This window comes from Melospiza melodia, chromosome Z (assembly GCF_035770615.1).
Source record: "Melospiza melodia melodia isolate bMelMel2 chromosome Z, bMelMel2.pri, whole genome shotgun sequence".
In the NCBI taxonomy this organism is placed as follows: domain Eukaryota; kingdom Metazoa; phylum Chordata; class Aves; order Passeriformes; family Passerellidae; genus Melospiza; species Melospiza melodia.
The window spans coordinates 33,986,146-34,003,983 of record NC_086226.1 but is presented as its reverse complement, the minus strand read 5'-3'; the positions used below and the strand labels follow the sequence as shown (position 1 = coordinate 34,003,983).

Below are 17,838 nucleotides of genomic sequence, written 5' to 3'. Positions count from 1 at the left end.
GTGAATGTAAACATATCCAGCTTAAGGGTAATGTAATTTACTCAGAAAAAATCAGTGACTGGCCTATGTTACTAATAACAGCTGTTCCATTTCTTCATACATGCAAGATTTCAAACTATAGAGAGAAAAAATCAGACCCTTCTCTGAACACTCCAGAAAATACATGCTATGAGCATCGCTTTCTCAGGAAAAAATATTTGGGTTTTATTCAGATGGGTATTTTTATACCATTTAATTACCAAAAATCATCTGCCTAGTTTTCAAAATGACTAAGACATTGTTTTAAATCTCTATTTTAGAATAAATAGCAAAAGCAGTGTGATTACTATGGCCCAAACATAGCATGACAAGTAAGTGTTTATAGATCAAGCAGTGCTACCCAGACTTTTCATAATGCTAAAAAGTTTCCATGTTTCTCATGGGTTTTGTTGGCAAAGTACTGTAAAACCAATCTATGTCATGAGAGCTTTCCAAATTTCCCAAGTGTTAATAGTTAGTGACCAGAGGGCATGACTTTACAGACCTAATCTTCTGACTGGACCTTTTGATGTCTGCCTTTGTACCAGTGATATATTCTTTTTTCAGTCATCAAACTCAAGAAAAAAAAATCAAATATCAAATAGATGTCTTATGTTTGCAGTAATAATTTAATTCTCAATTTCCCTTGACTAGATCTAAAATTTAGGTTGTAAATATAGGATATAGCCTTGTCATATGGAGAACTAGGCCTAGATTCAACTGATCCTGCAAAGACATTAAATATATGTCTTTTAAATATACACTTTAAGTGTATGGGTCTTATCGCATTTCACCATCTCATCTGACTAATATAATTTGCAAAATGGAGGGATTTCTCTGAAGAATATTTCAGTAGACTGACAAGAGATGAGTCAGTAGTTGAGCTGTCACCTAAAGTTGTTTGTCTCAGAGATACTCAATTTAGGAGTCTGTAAGGCACGTTTTTATGTTTTGTGTGCTCCCTAAAAGCGGCAGTTTCTAAGCATTTTACTTTTAACAGGCTGAGGTATATTGTGATGGAAGACTTCTATTTCTCCCAAATGTATTTCAGGAAATAATTGGTGTGGCTTCAGAACTTCTCAGTTTATTCACAATTGCATAGCTAGTGGTTAACACCATGGATGTCATTGGGGTATTCAGCATTTTTAGTGATGTAAATGCAGTAGGACTTGGACTTCAAACTTTAGAAAGGCTGCTCTAATCTCATGCAAATTTGTACTTCAATCTGCAAATCAGAGAGGTTTGCTACTTAGATTGTCACATGTTTGCTCTTTATTGTAGTTCTTTAAATAATAAATTAAAAAGAAACTAAGAACGGCTTTGTATACAGGGAATATTGGCCCATTTTCATCTTACAAATCTCATTAAGTACTTTATAATCAGCTTATTATTCTGCTTCTGTTAAGAATGTTTTAGTCCACTTCTCTATGTAATGAATAATAATTTCCCTCTGTTTTCTACTTATTTTAGGACAGTAAACTGTTTGAGATAAAGTTCTTGTGTTTTTCTATGTTTCTTAGTAACCCTAAGCATCTGTGGTTCTATGTAGCTCTAAATCTCTACGATTAAATACTTGTCCATAGGTACATCCCAGCTACATATCCACAAACAATATTTTATTCAGCAATATATATTGGAGCAACTTCTGTATACTATTTCTGGGACAGTGAGAATTTCTTAATATTATAAAAAAGTCCATAGGTTTTTTTCCTATTATATTTAGCTGGGAAACAGAACTGTTATCTGAATTAACTTTCCTTTGGGAACTCAACAATTTAAATTATGTGTTAATTCTTAAACAGCTTTTACTTAAGAAGTTTACTCTGGCTCCAATGTCTTTTCAAGTATGAGTTTTAGTTCTTATACTCTAATTCAAGTTATAAATTTATGTATCTTTGTCAGAATACAAGCTGTCTAGCACTTAATGCTAGAAATTTCCAGAAATAGAATACACAACCAGAAATTAATGTTTTCGCCACATCTGACAAAAAGGAAGAAAACATACTTGTGTACAAAGGGTAATTATCATGATAATTCCTCTCTAATGAATTATTTATCAGTACCTGTGTGTAAAAGTGGGTGGACAGCATTACACTTTTATGCATGGAAGTGATCTTCAGACCCCTGGAGGATGTTGAACTGGTTCTAGAGACATATGGGAAAGGCAATTAGAAAATAAAAAAAACTGTCAGCTTGCAGAAGTTAGCTCTCTGGGATTTGTACATTCATAGGGGCAGGAGAATTACAGTTTGATGAATTGAAGGTAATACTGAACATGCATAGAAAGATGTTCCATATAAATAAATATTCCATATTTAGAATAGGGTGAATATTTCCTGGAATCAGTACCAGGGATTATGATATTATGAGAAACGTTAAAACTTCTTGTGTTTGTGTTGCATAGAAAAGTCTGTAAAATATGGTAAGGACTGAATAGTCTGACAAGATAAATCCTATCAATTTCTTTATCAATATTCAATGAATGAACAGAAAGCAGAAGGTGCATAGTGTTAATACAGAAAATTATTTTAAGCTTCAAGAAACGCATGATAGATAATAGGAACAAAAGTATTTACATATAAATTGCTACAATTTACCTGGAAACAAATCTCATGCAATAATGCTCTTAAGTTAAGAGAACTGGATGACCTTTGCTCAAGAACTTTGAAAGAACTTGTACAGGAAATCTCACTCTTGTAGGGATTGTTAATAAGATTTTCAAATCAGGAACAGAATAATATTAAACATGTTACTTGTATTTTAAGATATTAGTAATGATCTAGACATGTACACAGCCTTTTTCATTTAAGAAAGAAAAAGAAAAAAGTTTTGAAGACTTTTGAAGAGTTATTAGTCTTCAAGACAAATATAAAATTGGATAAAATTGTTGTGTGTTTATTAAATTAATTTGCTCTCTGCAACCTTATTTTGCAGACAAAATAGTAGGTGGACTCATAGATGTGATCTTTGTTATAATGTTACTTGGGAAATTGCTATTTTAAATAGAAAACGTGAGTATAAGTAAGGAATTTTAAGGCAGATTAGGAGGTAGTAACAGAAGGAAAAAAAGAACTGTAAGAAGGTAATATTATTTCCTAAGTAAAATACTACTAGAGTTCAAGTATTTCACTGAGCACTTTTATTCATGGACTGCACTAGTGACATTTTCATATGACTCAGTGTTAGGAAACTACCACAGAGAAGAATCAGATTACAGGATCTTGCAGTAGTTCAGTAGCAGGGAATGTAAAGCTTACATGTTTGATGTCCTGACATTTTCTGAAACTATGAAAGAAAACAGAAAGTCTATTGATGACAATGAGCATAGGTTGACCACAACTGAAAAGCAAGTTCAGTTGCTAACCTTTTTTATGACATGATCTCAATGTTGAAATGGTTTGATTTTGCAAGGCCTGAAGGTTTTGATATAATACATTTATTGCTGACTAAGTTACAAACAAGCAGAAATTATTTGCTTATAAATAAAATTAAAAGCAATAAAACCAAGGCAAATCAAATAAATAAAAACATTTTCATTCATTAGTGTCCATTACCTCTGAAATATTCCACTTTATGGTCCCATTTCAGAAAGAAATTATAGCAAGGTGGGTCATTTTTGGGCTTTTTCTCAGAAAAGTTATATCAAAGGTTTTAATTTGATAGAAAGTTGGAAGAGATAAGCTATTTATTATATTCTAATGGGTCACCTGCAACTCAGATTTTCAAGAAGCTTTTTTGAGATTATTAAGAAGATTACTCAAATATCTAAATCATATTATAAATCATAAATTGAAATTTAGTTGATTGAACTGTTTATTTCACATCAGAAAAGCATACTTGATATAAATATAAGATATATTAGGAGAAATGAGGTTTCAGTAAAAAATATCCCAAAACATTGTCCTGTGTTTTACATGTGCCCATTCTACTGCTTTTCCTTCCCCATCCCAGAAAAGAAACTACCTAGATAGGAAAGTCTCAAAATAAAGTATGTCTAAGTAAGATTCCAAAAGAATTTTCAAGAAAAGTCCTTTTTCTCTGTTTCTTGTTGTAAATCATAACTGAATTGTTCAGTTTAGGTAGTTATAATTCCTTTTAACAAATGTACTTATGTTCAGAATAATATATCATGCTTGGTAATATAAGAAGAAGGCATCTTCACCAAGCTAATGTGCAACTTAGTAGTGAATGTAATGCAAACATTACCAGATATGGTAAAAAAACCAAACAAAAAGTATTACCCAGTAAAATTTCATCCTACCTTGTCATTTAATTTACAAGTACTCTGAACAGTGTTCTATTTGAAATGCAGTTGACCACAATAATGCATAATAATCTCCATATTATAGAACAGGTCATGAATATTTGCTGGACATCTATTTAATCTTACTTCAGTTTGCTAACATTATATAAATAAAAAACTGTCATAATTTTCTCATAGTTTCCATTTTACAGTTGCGAAAACATATAATTTGTTTTCTTGAATAACTGCCTCCAAACTGTTTTTGGGAATTTCAGTCATAGATGGTATTTTCACTGAGGTAAAATTTTAGAATTCGTGATTAGTGGAAGTCTCTTCCTGTTTCACAGCAGACATGCATCCAAACTGGGACTGTGTCATCAGGCCCATATTCCATAGCAGTAACATGACTCCTTACAGAGAGCTCAAGCTCTGCTTCTGGCCAAAAATAAGATAGCTAGTACATAGGAGGCAAAATAACTTGATAAACATGAGTCTGAACTGTCACTTATTTTAATATTTTGAGTCTGTATTCTGTCAGCAAACTAGAATAGTTGCTTTTCTTGCCTTTTTTAAGGCAAAGAAGATTGGTCAGTTAGTGGGTAGGAAAAAGGGTACAATGGGAAAAGACAGAACAATAATCTGTACTTCTTATTTACATTTCTTTTGCATAGATGTAAAGTTTCTGTTTATATTTCTGGAATGATCTGAAGGCATCTGAACCCTGTCTTATGCAATAGTAAGGTATGAGGTTTTGAGCAAAACCACTAGTGCTTAATCTGTGGAGGTATGTTGCTATGAAGGACATTTATTTTTCTTCAGGTATCACCAACCAGTGGTATTCAAAACAGAAAGATTATTTCTCTCCAAATGAGATCAAAAGATAGTTTAATCTCCCTGGGATGCCCTGGCATTCTTTTCCACACCACTCCTTCTCTGCCAGTTTAAATCTATGGAGCCTTAATGATCTTTTTATATCAGTTATAAGATATAAATGGCACAACAAAAGTATAACAACAACTGCAGCTTACTAAATGAAATTAGGAAAAATAACTATTTGTTATACAACTAAGAAGATCTTACATTTTAAAATGAGATTACCTGAAAAAATCTCTTGCTCTAATTGAAGGGAAATGAGAGAGACACAGAACAAGCTAAGAATTTAATAGAAGACACATAAAATATTCATTTTTCAAAGTTTTTGACCTGAAGATTCTTTGGACTTCAAAAAGGGCTGGGAATTGGATGGAGAATGTTCTGCTCAAATTACATTTATAGTTCAGCACATCAATTTCAGAACAAAAATATACTTGATAACTAAGCTCTTTTTGTTCGTAAGGGATAGCTGCAAGCTCTTAGCAACATCACCTAATTCATGATTGTTGTTCAAAACTGAGCTATATGTTTTTTGAAGTTTTGTCTTTTAGTAGTCATTTTAATGCAATAATTATGACTCTAAGCTCTCAAGCCCTCGGGGCAAGTTATGTGGTGTGGGTTATTTCCCCACTGCACAGTGCTCATTTAGACTTCTCTGGGTACAGGAAACAAATTTTCTCTCATTTTTCAGTTCAAAGTGCCTGAAATCATGTGAGACTCTGTCAGAGTGCACTGGGGTGATGTTCCCATAGCATGACACCAAATGCATGTGCCTTGTCTTATGATTCATCATGAAAATATTTGAGGGTGGAAGGTCTTTAGGGATTTAACAAGAATGTATAGGGAGAATAGGGACAAACTACTTCTATCTGGACTGCTTGTAGCAAGTGCTTCTAAGTTGCACAGGTTTTTCATTCTGAAGATTTACTTTCCTTACTCCAGAAGGGAGTGCAATAGAGAGCTGCTTTACTTGCAGGGCAGATGGCAGAGGAAGAACACAGGAGAGAATCCTAAGTTTCTTGTCTTGACATACACTCATATAGCACTTGTTTGTGAGCGAAGAAGTCTAAAATGTGTTAAGGAGCTCACTGGGTTTATCTGCTCACTCTGATGAGGATTCTGATGAGATGAATCTGTGCCTTTACTTTCTGTGCTAAAATTACTGAAGACAACTTGTGGAGACCTAAAAGTTGTATGACTAATGGCCTATCATTTAGATGATTTCCTTCAACCATGTGCAGTGGGATACATTTCTTACCATTTCATTAACCACACTGATATTATAATCTATGTGGTCTTCGTGGAAAGTTTATAAATAATGATGCCATCCTAACACTGAAAAAAATTAAAATTAATCCCAAATGTGGACATTTTTCACATGCGTGTTATATTTCCATAATACTACAGATGAATAAATATTAGATGAGTGCTAATTTTTCTGTTTTAAATAATATCTTTACCTTTTTTTTTCTTAAAAATGCATGCAAAAATGCTCTCCTTTTTATTTTTTTAATAAGACTTTTATTTCAGCCTTCTTCCCAAAACTTGAAATTACCATCTGCATTGGTCAGTTGTGTTAGCAATGTATTTATTGCATGCACTGGAGTTGATCTCCAGAACCTTTTCTTTTTAGTGGTAGCATATTTCAGGCTCCACAACCATTTGATACTTGGAGGGCATTTTGAAACTTTTTATGGAATTAAAAAGTTTGATAAGGTTTCTTTTTATTGATACTTATTCAGAATCTAATGTTTTAACTCACCAGCTCATCTTGCATAGTCTTAAAAAATCTGCCATTGGTCATTATTATATTTCATAATGACACTGATGAAATTTCTGTGAACTCATATTAGGAGATTGCTTTTCAGCATTGCTTTAAGAATTACTGTTACCTTTCCAGATACAGGTATTGCCCTTTGTACTACTGTTTTTTAAGCAAAATATTTTATCCAATTATTTTTTTGCCCCCATTTTATAAAAATCAAAAGATGCAGCAAATTAAACTGATGTCTTTGAAAAATTTTGACTTAATCTAGGCATACAAATGTATGTACTATAAGCCCCTGGTGCAGTTTTCTCCTCAGGATGTGTACATCTGTATGATATATTTTCATTGGTTTTGTTGAGTTTTGTATTAAAAATCTAACACTGGTAGAATGGTTCTTATCTCTCTTAGAACTGTCATAATTTAGAAAGGTATGCAGTGATAGGACATTGGATAGAAGGTTTTAAAATAAAAGAGAGTTGATTCAGAGTACATGTAGGAAAGAAATTTCTTACAATGTGAAATACTGGAACATATTCCCAAGAGAGCTGGTGGATGACCTGTTCCTGGAAACATTCAAGGTCGGGTTGGACATGGCTCTAAAAAAGCCTGATCTAGTTGAAGATGTCCCTGCCATTGCAGGGACATGACCTTTAAAGGAGCCTTCCAACCCAGACCATTCCATGCAGGATAAAGGCCAGAAGTGTTACAAGGGAAACTCTTCCTCTGGTGTCTGCTAGTGCATTTGCATCTATGAGAGGAGCAAAGAAAATATTCTAGAGGACTTCTATTCTAGAGGACAGTCATAGACCTTAATCAATTTTCAAGTGAATTTTCTGGTATGGATAGTAATTGAAAATCTGAGTGCTGTGGGAAGAAGACTGCATAGAATTGGAGATGCAAATAATCCTCTCTTTGGTTTGTCTTTTCAAAAAAAAAAAAAAAACCAGAATGAAAAGGTGTTTGCAATATGCAGTGTTAATAGGCTGATTAAAAATAAGGTTAATAGGACATATTCTTTAATTCTCCCTTTTTAGATATTTCACTGGGCAACAAGAACTGAAGGATTCCCAAGATTATTGAGAGAGAGAAAGAGGATAGATAGTCACTCTGTAGTCCAATGCAACTGCTGTTGGAAGTGAGAAAAGGTTCCAGACAATCTGGTTCCTACTACAAACATACTTTGTCCCAACTAAATTCAGTGGAAAATAGTCAAGAAGACTTTGTATAATGACTGGAGTCTAGGGTTCCCCCACATCAGGGAAGAGTCATAATTACTTGTAGATTCCTGTTTGTGTCTATTATCCATCCTCCAACTTCTTCACGCCTAGTTCAGATTCTGCTTGAATGAGGAAGTTGGACTTGCTGTCATACAGCCTAAATTCTAGTTGTCAGAGCATTTTTCTGGTAACCAAAGAATCAAATTAAAACCTGCTTCCAATTTTGTTTGTTTGTTTCTTGTTGTTTTGCTTTGTTGTTTTTGCTTTGTTGGGTTTTTAAATTTTTTTAAAATTTTAATGCAGAGTGGTTGGCAATTTATTATGGGCTCGAACAGGAAGAATTTCACAAGCCAACCTATTTTACTGGGCAAAGTCTCTAGCTTTAATTTATCCCTCCTCTGGAAAGCCCATATATTGTGCACTTCAGCTTGCTGGTGAGTTCTTTAACTGGTCCGTAGTACTGTATAGTAACTTTGTATACGCCCACACTCCTTCTGCAACTCTGCTTCTGAATGAAATTAGCTGAGTCAATGGGTGCTATGCTTTGTGCTGAACTTAACACTAAAGAAAAACAGAGAAATTGTAACACATATTCAGAATAGACTCATTCACAGATTTCAAATGTTGTGACAGGTCAGTGCTGAGAAGCTATTTCTCAAGATAGTACAAGTCATTATGTAACTCTAGTGTTGAAAATGTCAGTGCCTGTGAGTGATCGGGCAAGCATGCAGTGAGATAAGTGCAATATGAAATAGTAATGATGGTGCAGAATTGTGTAGCATTTGCTACAGTTAATATTTCATAATAAGTTTATCTCACTTAGAGAAAGCAGTAGATAACTGGAATAGATATTATTTTTTTTCATATTCAGATTAATCACATGATGTTGCAGCTTTTAGAGTTTTGTTTATATTATCTTCAAATGTCTCTGGTATAAATTCCCAAACTAATTGGGAAGTGTGGCATAGGGGTGCTTTTTACATACAGCATGAACATAACATAGTTATAACAGCTTACCTGGTCTCTTTAAAGTCATACTAAATATTTATCTTTACTGAACAATTATATATTTTGTATTTGTAGCATCTTTGTGAAAAATGCTAACTTTCATTCTCATTATTTCTAATTCTCAGAGTAAACTTTCTATCATGGTTGTACTTAAATGACAAAAAAGGTCACCTTCTGTATAGAGTAGTAGAACATAAATGATAGAGCCCCTTTAAATTTTGTAATCTTTTGTGCTGTAAGTCTTCAGATAGGTAGTAATATCAGTAATATATAAATGTTGAGTAATATAAAAATGTGTGTGGCAGTATAGGCTCCTTTTTTATACTGAATAGAAATAAATGCCATTTCACTGTCAATACACTGTGACATTCAAGTACTTTAATATTTTATTCTTTCTTCAGAGTGGCATCAACTCTACTAGGGCTAATTTGGGGTATGGTAGAATAGGGTTGTGACAAGCAACAGAAATGATCTTAAGGAAATAGGATCTATACAAATGTGACGTGCAATAGCTTATCATGTTACTCCCAAGTTCACCCACACCCTAATCAAATACAAAGTCTTATCACACGTTTTAATGTCATTGAAGTTGCAGCTGGCTTCCATACTGCAGGATTTCCTGTCCAAAAGGGCAATGGGTCGTTAGAAGTTTAAGAAGCCTTAGTACAGTGTAAACCATTTAGAAGAATGGCAAGCAAACAATGTATGCCCTGGGTACGCTGAAGTATAAAAGTCTAGGAATCTTTTCCATCTCAGCACAGATCAACATGGTGAACCCTGCTTCCTGCGCGTCTCTGTTCCTGCAGACTTTTGCACTTCCATGCAAAATTTTCAGTGCTTTCTGTCATCCTGGAGGCACGGACCGTCCTAAGGAAGGCTTTTCGGCTGGTGCCCCGTCCTCCCCCTCCATCCCGGGCGGGTGGGAGCGGCAGGGCAGGTTGCGCGGTGCCGGGAGAACCCACCTAGAGGGCCCCCTTGACGCCAGCACAGCCTCTGCCAGGCAGAGCCCTCTCCGCAGCCGAGCCCAGTCTGCTGCAGGACCAGTGCCACGCAGCCCGACACTGTCCGGGGCTGCCGCGGCTGCTGCTGCTGCTGCTGGGCGAGGAGAGCGGCAGCCCGAGGGCAGGCTGCACATTCTGGTCCGGGAAAGGGAAGTGTGAGCCTGTTGACTCTGCATTGCTTCAAAATAGATGCCGTCTCTGTAGCCTGGGCTTAAGAATCTTCCCGAGGATGTTTGCCAGAGCGTAAGGAGTGATAACTACTGTCTGGGAGCTGAATTGGGATAAAAGGACAGCAGAGAAAGAATGCTTAGGTAACACGGGACTTATAGCTTTGCTTTCGTTTTGCAACATACCAATTGATGCACGTGGGTTTATATACAGTATAATATCAAAACAGAACTAGACTCTGCAGTAAGAGTCAATAGCTTAGTCATTTCACTTAAAGGGAGCAGGCAGCCTTATTACGGGGTTAGACAGCAAAAATGAATTTGATCATGACATGATCATATCTCTTGATGGTATCTAACTCTAGTCCTGTCCTATGGAGTGGAAAAAGCATACTTCCTTCCTTCTTTCTTAGCTGAAGAAACAAAGTCACAGTATCAAATTCAGAGAGAAGTTTGGGGTTGTTGTGCAAGGCTATTAAACATCCTTCTGTTCCCCAGGCTCGTAAGAAAGGAAAACTGCATTAAATTGATCATTGATGAATATGTGTCTAAGAAAGAAGAAAAAGCAGTATTCATTTCTGAACATGGCAAAGCAGTCTGAAGTTACACATCTCTCCCTAAACACTGATTTGGCACAGATGGCAAGAAACTATCTTTTAACTAACCTTTTCCAACTGTCCAAAATGCTGCATATGAAGATGCTTTAATTCACAGTCAAAGCACTTGGATTTTTATCAAGACAAACTGTTGGCATTGTCAGAACAGTTTCTGTATACTGATTAGTTTAATGTTTTTTTTAAAATAGCAAGTGATGCATAAATGGATGGACGTGTACCTAGAAAACCCTGTGAGAAGTCTTTCACTGGATCCTGGGAATTTTTATTTTTGTGGATTACAGTAATTCTTGCAATAATCCCTGCTGTTGACTGCTCATGCAGTTGTTCTGGCATGCATCTATGAATACCATAACAGATAAATCAGTCTGACAAGGAAAACACTAATGTTGGAAGACCTGTGAACATGATGCATGTGAATAATTTCCCCTTTAGGAGGCATTCATGGATATGGTGAGTAATCAATACACATTATAGACTGTTAAACTCAGAATGCTTGTTTGCAAAATACTGTGACAACTACCAGATGCTATGTTTTTGCCTAAATAAATGTCAAGTGAGGACCAACAGAGCTATGAAAGAAATGAAAATCAGACAGAGATAGTAGTGATGAAGTAATATGAGTTTAGCACTTCTTCATATTTGCAAAATAGGCAAGTCATAGAAATTGTATTGCTATAGTCATGTTTTCTTACATAAGTACTTTGAGCAAGGTGATGTATTTTCTTCCTGTATCAAAGGAACAGTTCTTCACATTTCTTTCTTAGCCTGATTTGAAGAAAATAATGAAGCCACATATTTCTCCTATGGTTGATTTGTCCTAGAACTTATTTATATACTTTCAAGTGACCTGAAAAAAATGCTCATTCATATGGCAATTCAGTAATCACTTATTAAAGATATGCGTAAATGCTGTAGAATGTTTTTGTATGGGAGGTTCTTCAATGTGGCGTTTGAAAGACAATCATATAGCATTAAAATCCCTTTATCATCATTAAAACATCTGTTTCCTCTTTGAATCATAGGCATCTATAGTCCTTCCTGACTGAAAAATCTTTCTACTTGCCTTGCAAAATAGTGCAGTCAGCTTGCTTATAAATTCTACCAGTGGTTGTTGCGTCATGTCTTCTTCCTGATGCTGGAATTAGTGTCTTGATTAGAGCTTAATGAAGATTGTTAGCTAGGGCAAAAACACTTCCCCATAAAACTTTTGCCCTTTGGGTAAACACTAAGTCTTTCAGAGCACTGGAAGCAAACCCGTTTTGGAAGCCGCTGAAGCGAGCCAGCCCTGGGGCGGGCGGCGGGGCGGTGTGCGCGGCAGGGCCCCGTGCCCCCGTGCCCCTGTGCCGCTGTGCCGGGCCGGGCCGGGCCGGGCGGGCCGCCGGGACCCGCCGGGGCCGCGCGGGGCCGCGCCGCCGTCACCGCCCGCGCCCCGCCAATGGCAGCGCCCGCGCGCCGCGCGTCACCGCGGAGGGGCGGCGCCGCGCGGACAATTAGCGGGCGCGCGCTGCTGCCGGCGCCTCTGCCCGTGTTGTTAATTACGGCTGGCACCGCCCGGCCCTCAGAGCGGTCGGGCCCCTAAAGCCCCGTGAGAGCCAGCTTCGCGCCGCATCCTCCCCGCAGAATTGTTAGCGAGATCTCGGATGTGTTTCCTCCTCCTTTTTGGCGGCTTTTTTTAGCAGAGCGTGCCGGAAAGGACACTGCAGGTGTGCGCGCACCTGACAGGGAAAGCACTTCCATTGTCTTCTAAGAATATGGTTTACTTCTGTTTTTATTCACTTAGAGGAACGTTTTAAGCACTCCTTAACCCACAGGTTAATCTCCTGACTAAGCATTTTTCAAACATGAGCAGTGGAGTCTGCTGAAAGACGTTAGGAACGAACCGTCCGTCTTTTATTCATCTCTGAAAGCTGCTTACCTGTCTTCCCTGTCTGCTCCTTGCCATCCCTTGCTCTCTGCCACAGTATGTGAGCCCATTGTCTGGGGAAGCCCAGCAGAAGTGTTTTATGGGAAGACATGGAAGATAATTATATGTTCTGTATTTGCTATTTTAACTGAATGCAAACCATACCATGGTTTCTGCCTGCATTTGTACTAACCTAATCACAGGCCTTAATTTAGAATGCAAATGTTTTTAGCATGCTGTTGTTCATGTCAGCTCTCAGAGAATAGGCAAGTTTGCTTATTCATGCTACAGTCGGTCTGTAAGAGGCATTTTTGAGTGTCAGGATGTTAAGTTGCAAGTCATTGGTTTTCTTTTAATTCTGAAGCCTCAAAAATCTATGCAATGACTGGAAGGTGTGCTATCCTTTTCTACTGAGAGTGGAAATTGTCATGAAATGTTCTGCATATATATATGTATACACTCTCTCATTCTACTTTCAGATGTCCTTTAGAGGATGACAATGAAGATAAAAGAAGGAATATCTTTCACGGGACACAAATAGTTTTATGTTTATTAATACAAATACTAGTTGATCATCTTTAATAATGTTTCTTCACTACTTATGCAACACATCAAAGGTGCCCTTTGGCCTGTGTCATATGCTTCGTGATGTTTGTAACCTCTATGAGCATGCAGAACCAAATATTTTAGAACTACATAATTGATATTAAAGTTATTTTCTGTACCTTAGAGACATGCATTTTGCCTTCATGTGCCAGTTCCTGCTTGCCTTGCATAGAATATGGGGAGAAGGAGTTGTGGGGAATAAAAATGTGAACCTTTCTGAAAAACAATAAATAGTTTTGAATATCCAGGATTTAATGTTGTGTAACAAGCCAAGGGAGTGGATGTGTCTTTTGTGTTAGGCCCTCTATTGGGATTTGGGGAAAGAATGGCCAAAAAAAGTGATGGCCTGTATAGCAAGGTATGATTTGGAACCCATAACCTTTGGTAAATGTAGTGGAAATCTCAGTGTCTGAACCCTCCTGATTATGTTAGCAAAAGTAGGAATGGACTACTGGCAAAAAGCAGCAATTTAACTTGTATGTTCCTAGGCAGTATGACTGGGAGCCCAACTATATCAGACAGATAAATGTAGCTATAATGTAAATAGACTCTAAATGAATTGCAAAGCAGAGACTGGAGTAAGCAAAATAGAGTATTTTGTCTGAAACTGTTTCAGAGTTTGGATAACAGAGGAGCAAATATAAAATACATTAAAGAAGTGCAGTGGTTGGAGCAAGTGATGTCCTGGATAAGTCTAAAGTTATGCCTGGAAATACTGAAACATTTGTGGTGATAATTGGAGGAGTAGGATTTTATAGCTACTTACCACATTACACACTATACAGCATAAATTATGTATCAACAGTATGTAGCCTACTGCCATTCACACTGAAAATTATTTTAGAAACATTTACTGCTGAATTATGTAACCTGGCTTTCCTTTCCATTGCATTCTATCTGCATTTGTGATGACAAACCAAATAAAGATGTAGTCAATTATAGCTTGCTTAATTACATAATGTAAACAACTGCTGCATGTGCCTTTTAGTTTTACCATAAGGAAAACAGAAGTGGAAAAAGCATGTCTGCCTTTAAACTGGCAAAGATTTGAAATTAATGCACAGAATAATACCTTAACTTCAGAATGAAAAATGTAACCTGTGACTGTTCACCCTTTTCTATCAAATTTCAGCCTATTGAGGTAGAATAAAATTTAGTTTGCTTATCAGGGCAGAGAATAAAAGAAAAAGAATCCTCTCTTGGTCCCTTTTTAATACCCCCATATTTACTTGAGTGTTATTTTCTGTATACTTAATGAAAAACAGTGCAAATGCATGGTTATACCTGTTACCTTTTGCCTCATATAAATTTTATTTTTAACAGTTTTTTCAAAAATTTCTTAGTATCATAATTTATCATCAATAACATGATTTATAATCAGCACTGTCTAACAGGGGAGGTCATGGATGACTGCAGGTTGGCCAATTTGATGACTGTCCACAAGAAGAGCTGAAGGAGGGTCTGGGGAACTACAGGCCTGTCAGCCTGACCTTGGTGCTGGGGAAGGTCATGGAACAGATCACCTTGAGAATCATTATGTGGCACTTGAAGGACAAGCAGAGGATTAGGCTCAGCCCGCATGGATTTAGAAAGGCATGTTCTGTGTGATCGACCTGGTTGCCTTTTGTGACCCGGTGATCTGCCCAGTTGATGAGGGAAAGGCTGTGGATGGAGCCTACCTGGGCTGCAGGGAAGCCTTTCCCACAACAACACTATTTCCCACAGCATTCTCCTGGCAAGGCTGACTGCCCATGGAGTGAAAAGGTGCCCCCCTTGCTGGGTTAAAAACTGTCAGGATGGCTGGGCCCAGAGAGTGGCTGTGAATGGTGACAGTCACAAGTGATATTTCCCTGAGCTCCGGACTGGGACCAGCCCTGTTCAGTTTCCTTATTGATGATCTAAATGAGGGTGTTGGGTGCACCCTCAGTGAATTCACAGATGACACCAGGCTGGGTGGGAGTGTTGATGTCCTGGAGAGTAGGAAGGCTCTGCAGAGGGATCTGGGCAGGCTGGATCATGGCTGAGGCCAATGGTGTGAGGTTCAACAAGGCCCAGTGCTGGGTCCTGCCCTTGGGTCACAACAGCCCCAGGCAGCTCCACAGGCTGGGGCAGAGTGGCTGGAAAGGAGCTGGGGGTGCTGGTGGCAGCAGCTGGACATGAGCCAGGCTGTGCCCAGGTGGCCAAGAAGGCCAATGGCATCCTGGCCTGGATCAGCAATGCTGTGGCCAGCAGGGCCAGGGCAGGGATTGTCCCACTGTGCTTGGCTTCTATGCTGATGAGGCTGCACCTCAAATCTTGTGTCCAGCTCTGAGCACCCCACTCCTTGAAAGACACTAAGGGGCAGGAGCAAGGCCAGAGATGAACAATGGAAGTGAGGGAGATAGGGGAGTTTATCCTGGAGAAAAGGAGGCATTATCATACTCCAGAACTGCCTGAAAGGAGATTGCAGCCAGATGGGGGTTGACCTCTTCTCCCAGGAGACACGTGGCAGGGTAGGAGGACATGGCCTTAGGGGGTTCAGCTGGGACATCAGGAAGAATATTTTCACTGAATTGTTGTTAAGCTTTAGAATATGATGCCCAGGGAGGTGGTAAAGTCACCATTCCTGAGGTGTTCAAGAAATGACTAGACGTGACACTTAGTTCTGTGGTCTAGTTGACAAGGTGGTCAGTTTAAAGTTGGAGTCCATGATCTTCAAGGTCCTTTCCAAGTCAAATGATTCTGTGATTAGTAAATCCCTGAAAGGATGCAATTGTTAATAAACGTCAATCTTCTGTTTTTGCCAGTATTCTAAAAGAATGATGCCAATTTTTTTTTTTTTTTTTGCCTCTTAGGGAATAGTACATGATTTTCAGCCAGCCAAAATTGGTTTGGCTTTCCATTATTATGCAAGTTATTATAGTCTATAAAAGTAGAATATGTTGCTGTAAAGGAAACTGATGCAAAATGAAGATATTATCCTAATTCCTGAAATCAACTTTTCGTTATGTTCCTAGGATGTGATGAGTCCCCTCAGCTCATGAAGTTGTCATGGGGAACTGAATCTGACCAGTGCTATGCCCTTCTCATGGCATAACTGTTCACTTCTAACAGAAATGCTTCATGCAGTATTTATTCATCTGCTTTTTCTAGAAGAATTTTATTATCTATATTTTATAGTGGCAAAAGAAAAAAGGCTTCTTTCCTAACTGTGTTTCAATACAGTATTTAAATAGCTTTCATATATTTTACGCTTAACATATGAACACTAGAGGAACATCTCAGGTTATCCTTTGGAAATCTGGATTTGAACCTGAATTTTGGAAAAAAAAAGAGAAAGGTTTCCTAAACTAAGAAAGAGTCTTTAAGAGCAAAGAATGTTGGTCTCTGAACAGTAGATTTTGACAGTACTTACTGTTAAATATGAAAGGTCACCTAAATCCCTGTTTTCTTATGCTCAGTGACTGGTGAAACTTTTCTCTGGGCATAGTCGAAGTCTACTTCTCAAGTGAAAATGAATGTAGTAGGATGTAGTAGGATACTGACTGAAACAAAAGGTTAAATTTTAAGCTCTCTTATGCCTTTTCTTTTGTATTTATAACACCTCATTTGCTCAGTAGCATCTAACCAGCATTCAGCATGCTGAATATCAGATAAGAGATTAAATAATTTTTGCTGTTTGGAAGTAGCACAAGGGTTCATTTGTGGTTTTTTTTTTTTTCCTTTGGTTTTTTTTTTGTTTTGTTTTGTTTTGTTTTTTTTAATATTAGCAGTCATTTGACTTACTGTAATGTTTGCATGTGAAAAGTTGAAAGTACTCCAGATACCATACTCAGATAAGCCTGCCAGCACCCCTGATGGGTAGGTTAGATAGGTATCTGTTTATGTGTATGTAAATTACCCCTTACCACAGAAATGCTCTATAGTCTTCCATACAATAGTTATGGCACATTTGCATGCAAAATTTATTCTGCATGGGCAAGATAATTTAACCATACAAGCTAATATTAACTCTAATTAATCAATTTGGATGCCCTAGATAGATGAGTATGCTGTTGGGATTCTAATCTATTTTTCCAGAATAATGAGATCATATAACCTGCATTTTCAGATTACTGTTATGTTAATATTACCGCAACTGACGCAAACGGAACTTTTTTATATTTAAAATGTGGATCTTGCCAAGCCCTGTGTTCTGGTCTTCTGTCCTCAGCATATAATCTGTAAATGAAGCTGTTATTGTCTAGCTCGATCCTTGTGATGTACTACTGTTTTTGTCAATTCAGTTTGAAAACACTTTGACATGCTATGCCTCATTATAAGTAGGGAATAGATTTTAACCAGTCATTTTCATGTATGTTAAAGTCATTTTGTGAAGCGTCCTGTAAACTTGCTGAAAGTCTTGCTGTCACTTAATATAATCCTGATTTATATCTTC

At 37.4% G+C, this 17,838-nt stretch overlaps 1 protein-coding gene across 7 annotated transcripts in view; it reads left to right on the top strand.

Annotated features, from left to right (window-relative positions):
* Nucleotides 1–17,838, top strand: part of PDE4D (phosphodiesterase 4D) — a 540,332-nt gene that overhangs the window by 285,321 nt on the left and 237,173 nt on the right. Inside the window, exons 1-2 of one of the 7 annotated variants that reach the window (XM_063179694.1) lie at nucleotides 10,159–10,439; nucleotides 11,101–11,362. The exons of 3 other annotated variants lie outside the window; for them this stretch is intronic. In XM_063179694.1, coding sequence (XP_063035764.1) covers nucleotides 11,316–11,362 — 47 coding nt within the window. In that variant the 5' untranslated portion in view covers nucleotides 10,159–10,439; nucleotides 11,101–11,315. Of the gene's footprint in view, nucleotides 1–10,158; nucleotides 11,363–17,838 lie in introns of those variants that run through there. 3 more of the 7 variants (XM_063179695.1, XM_063179696.1, XM_063179693.1) reach the window with 3 other exon arrangements.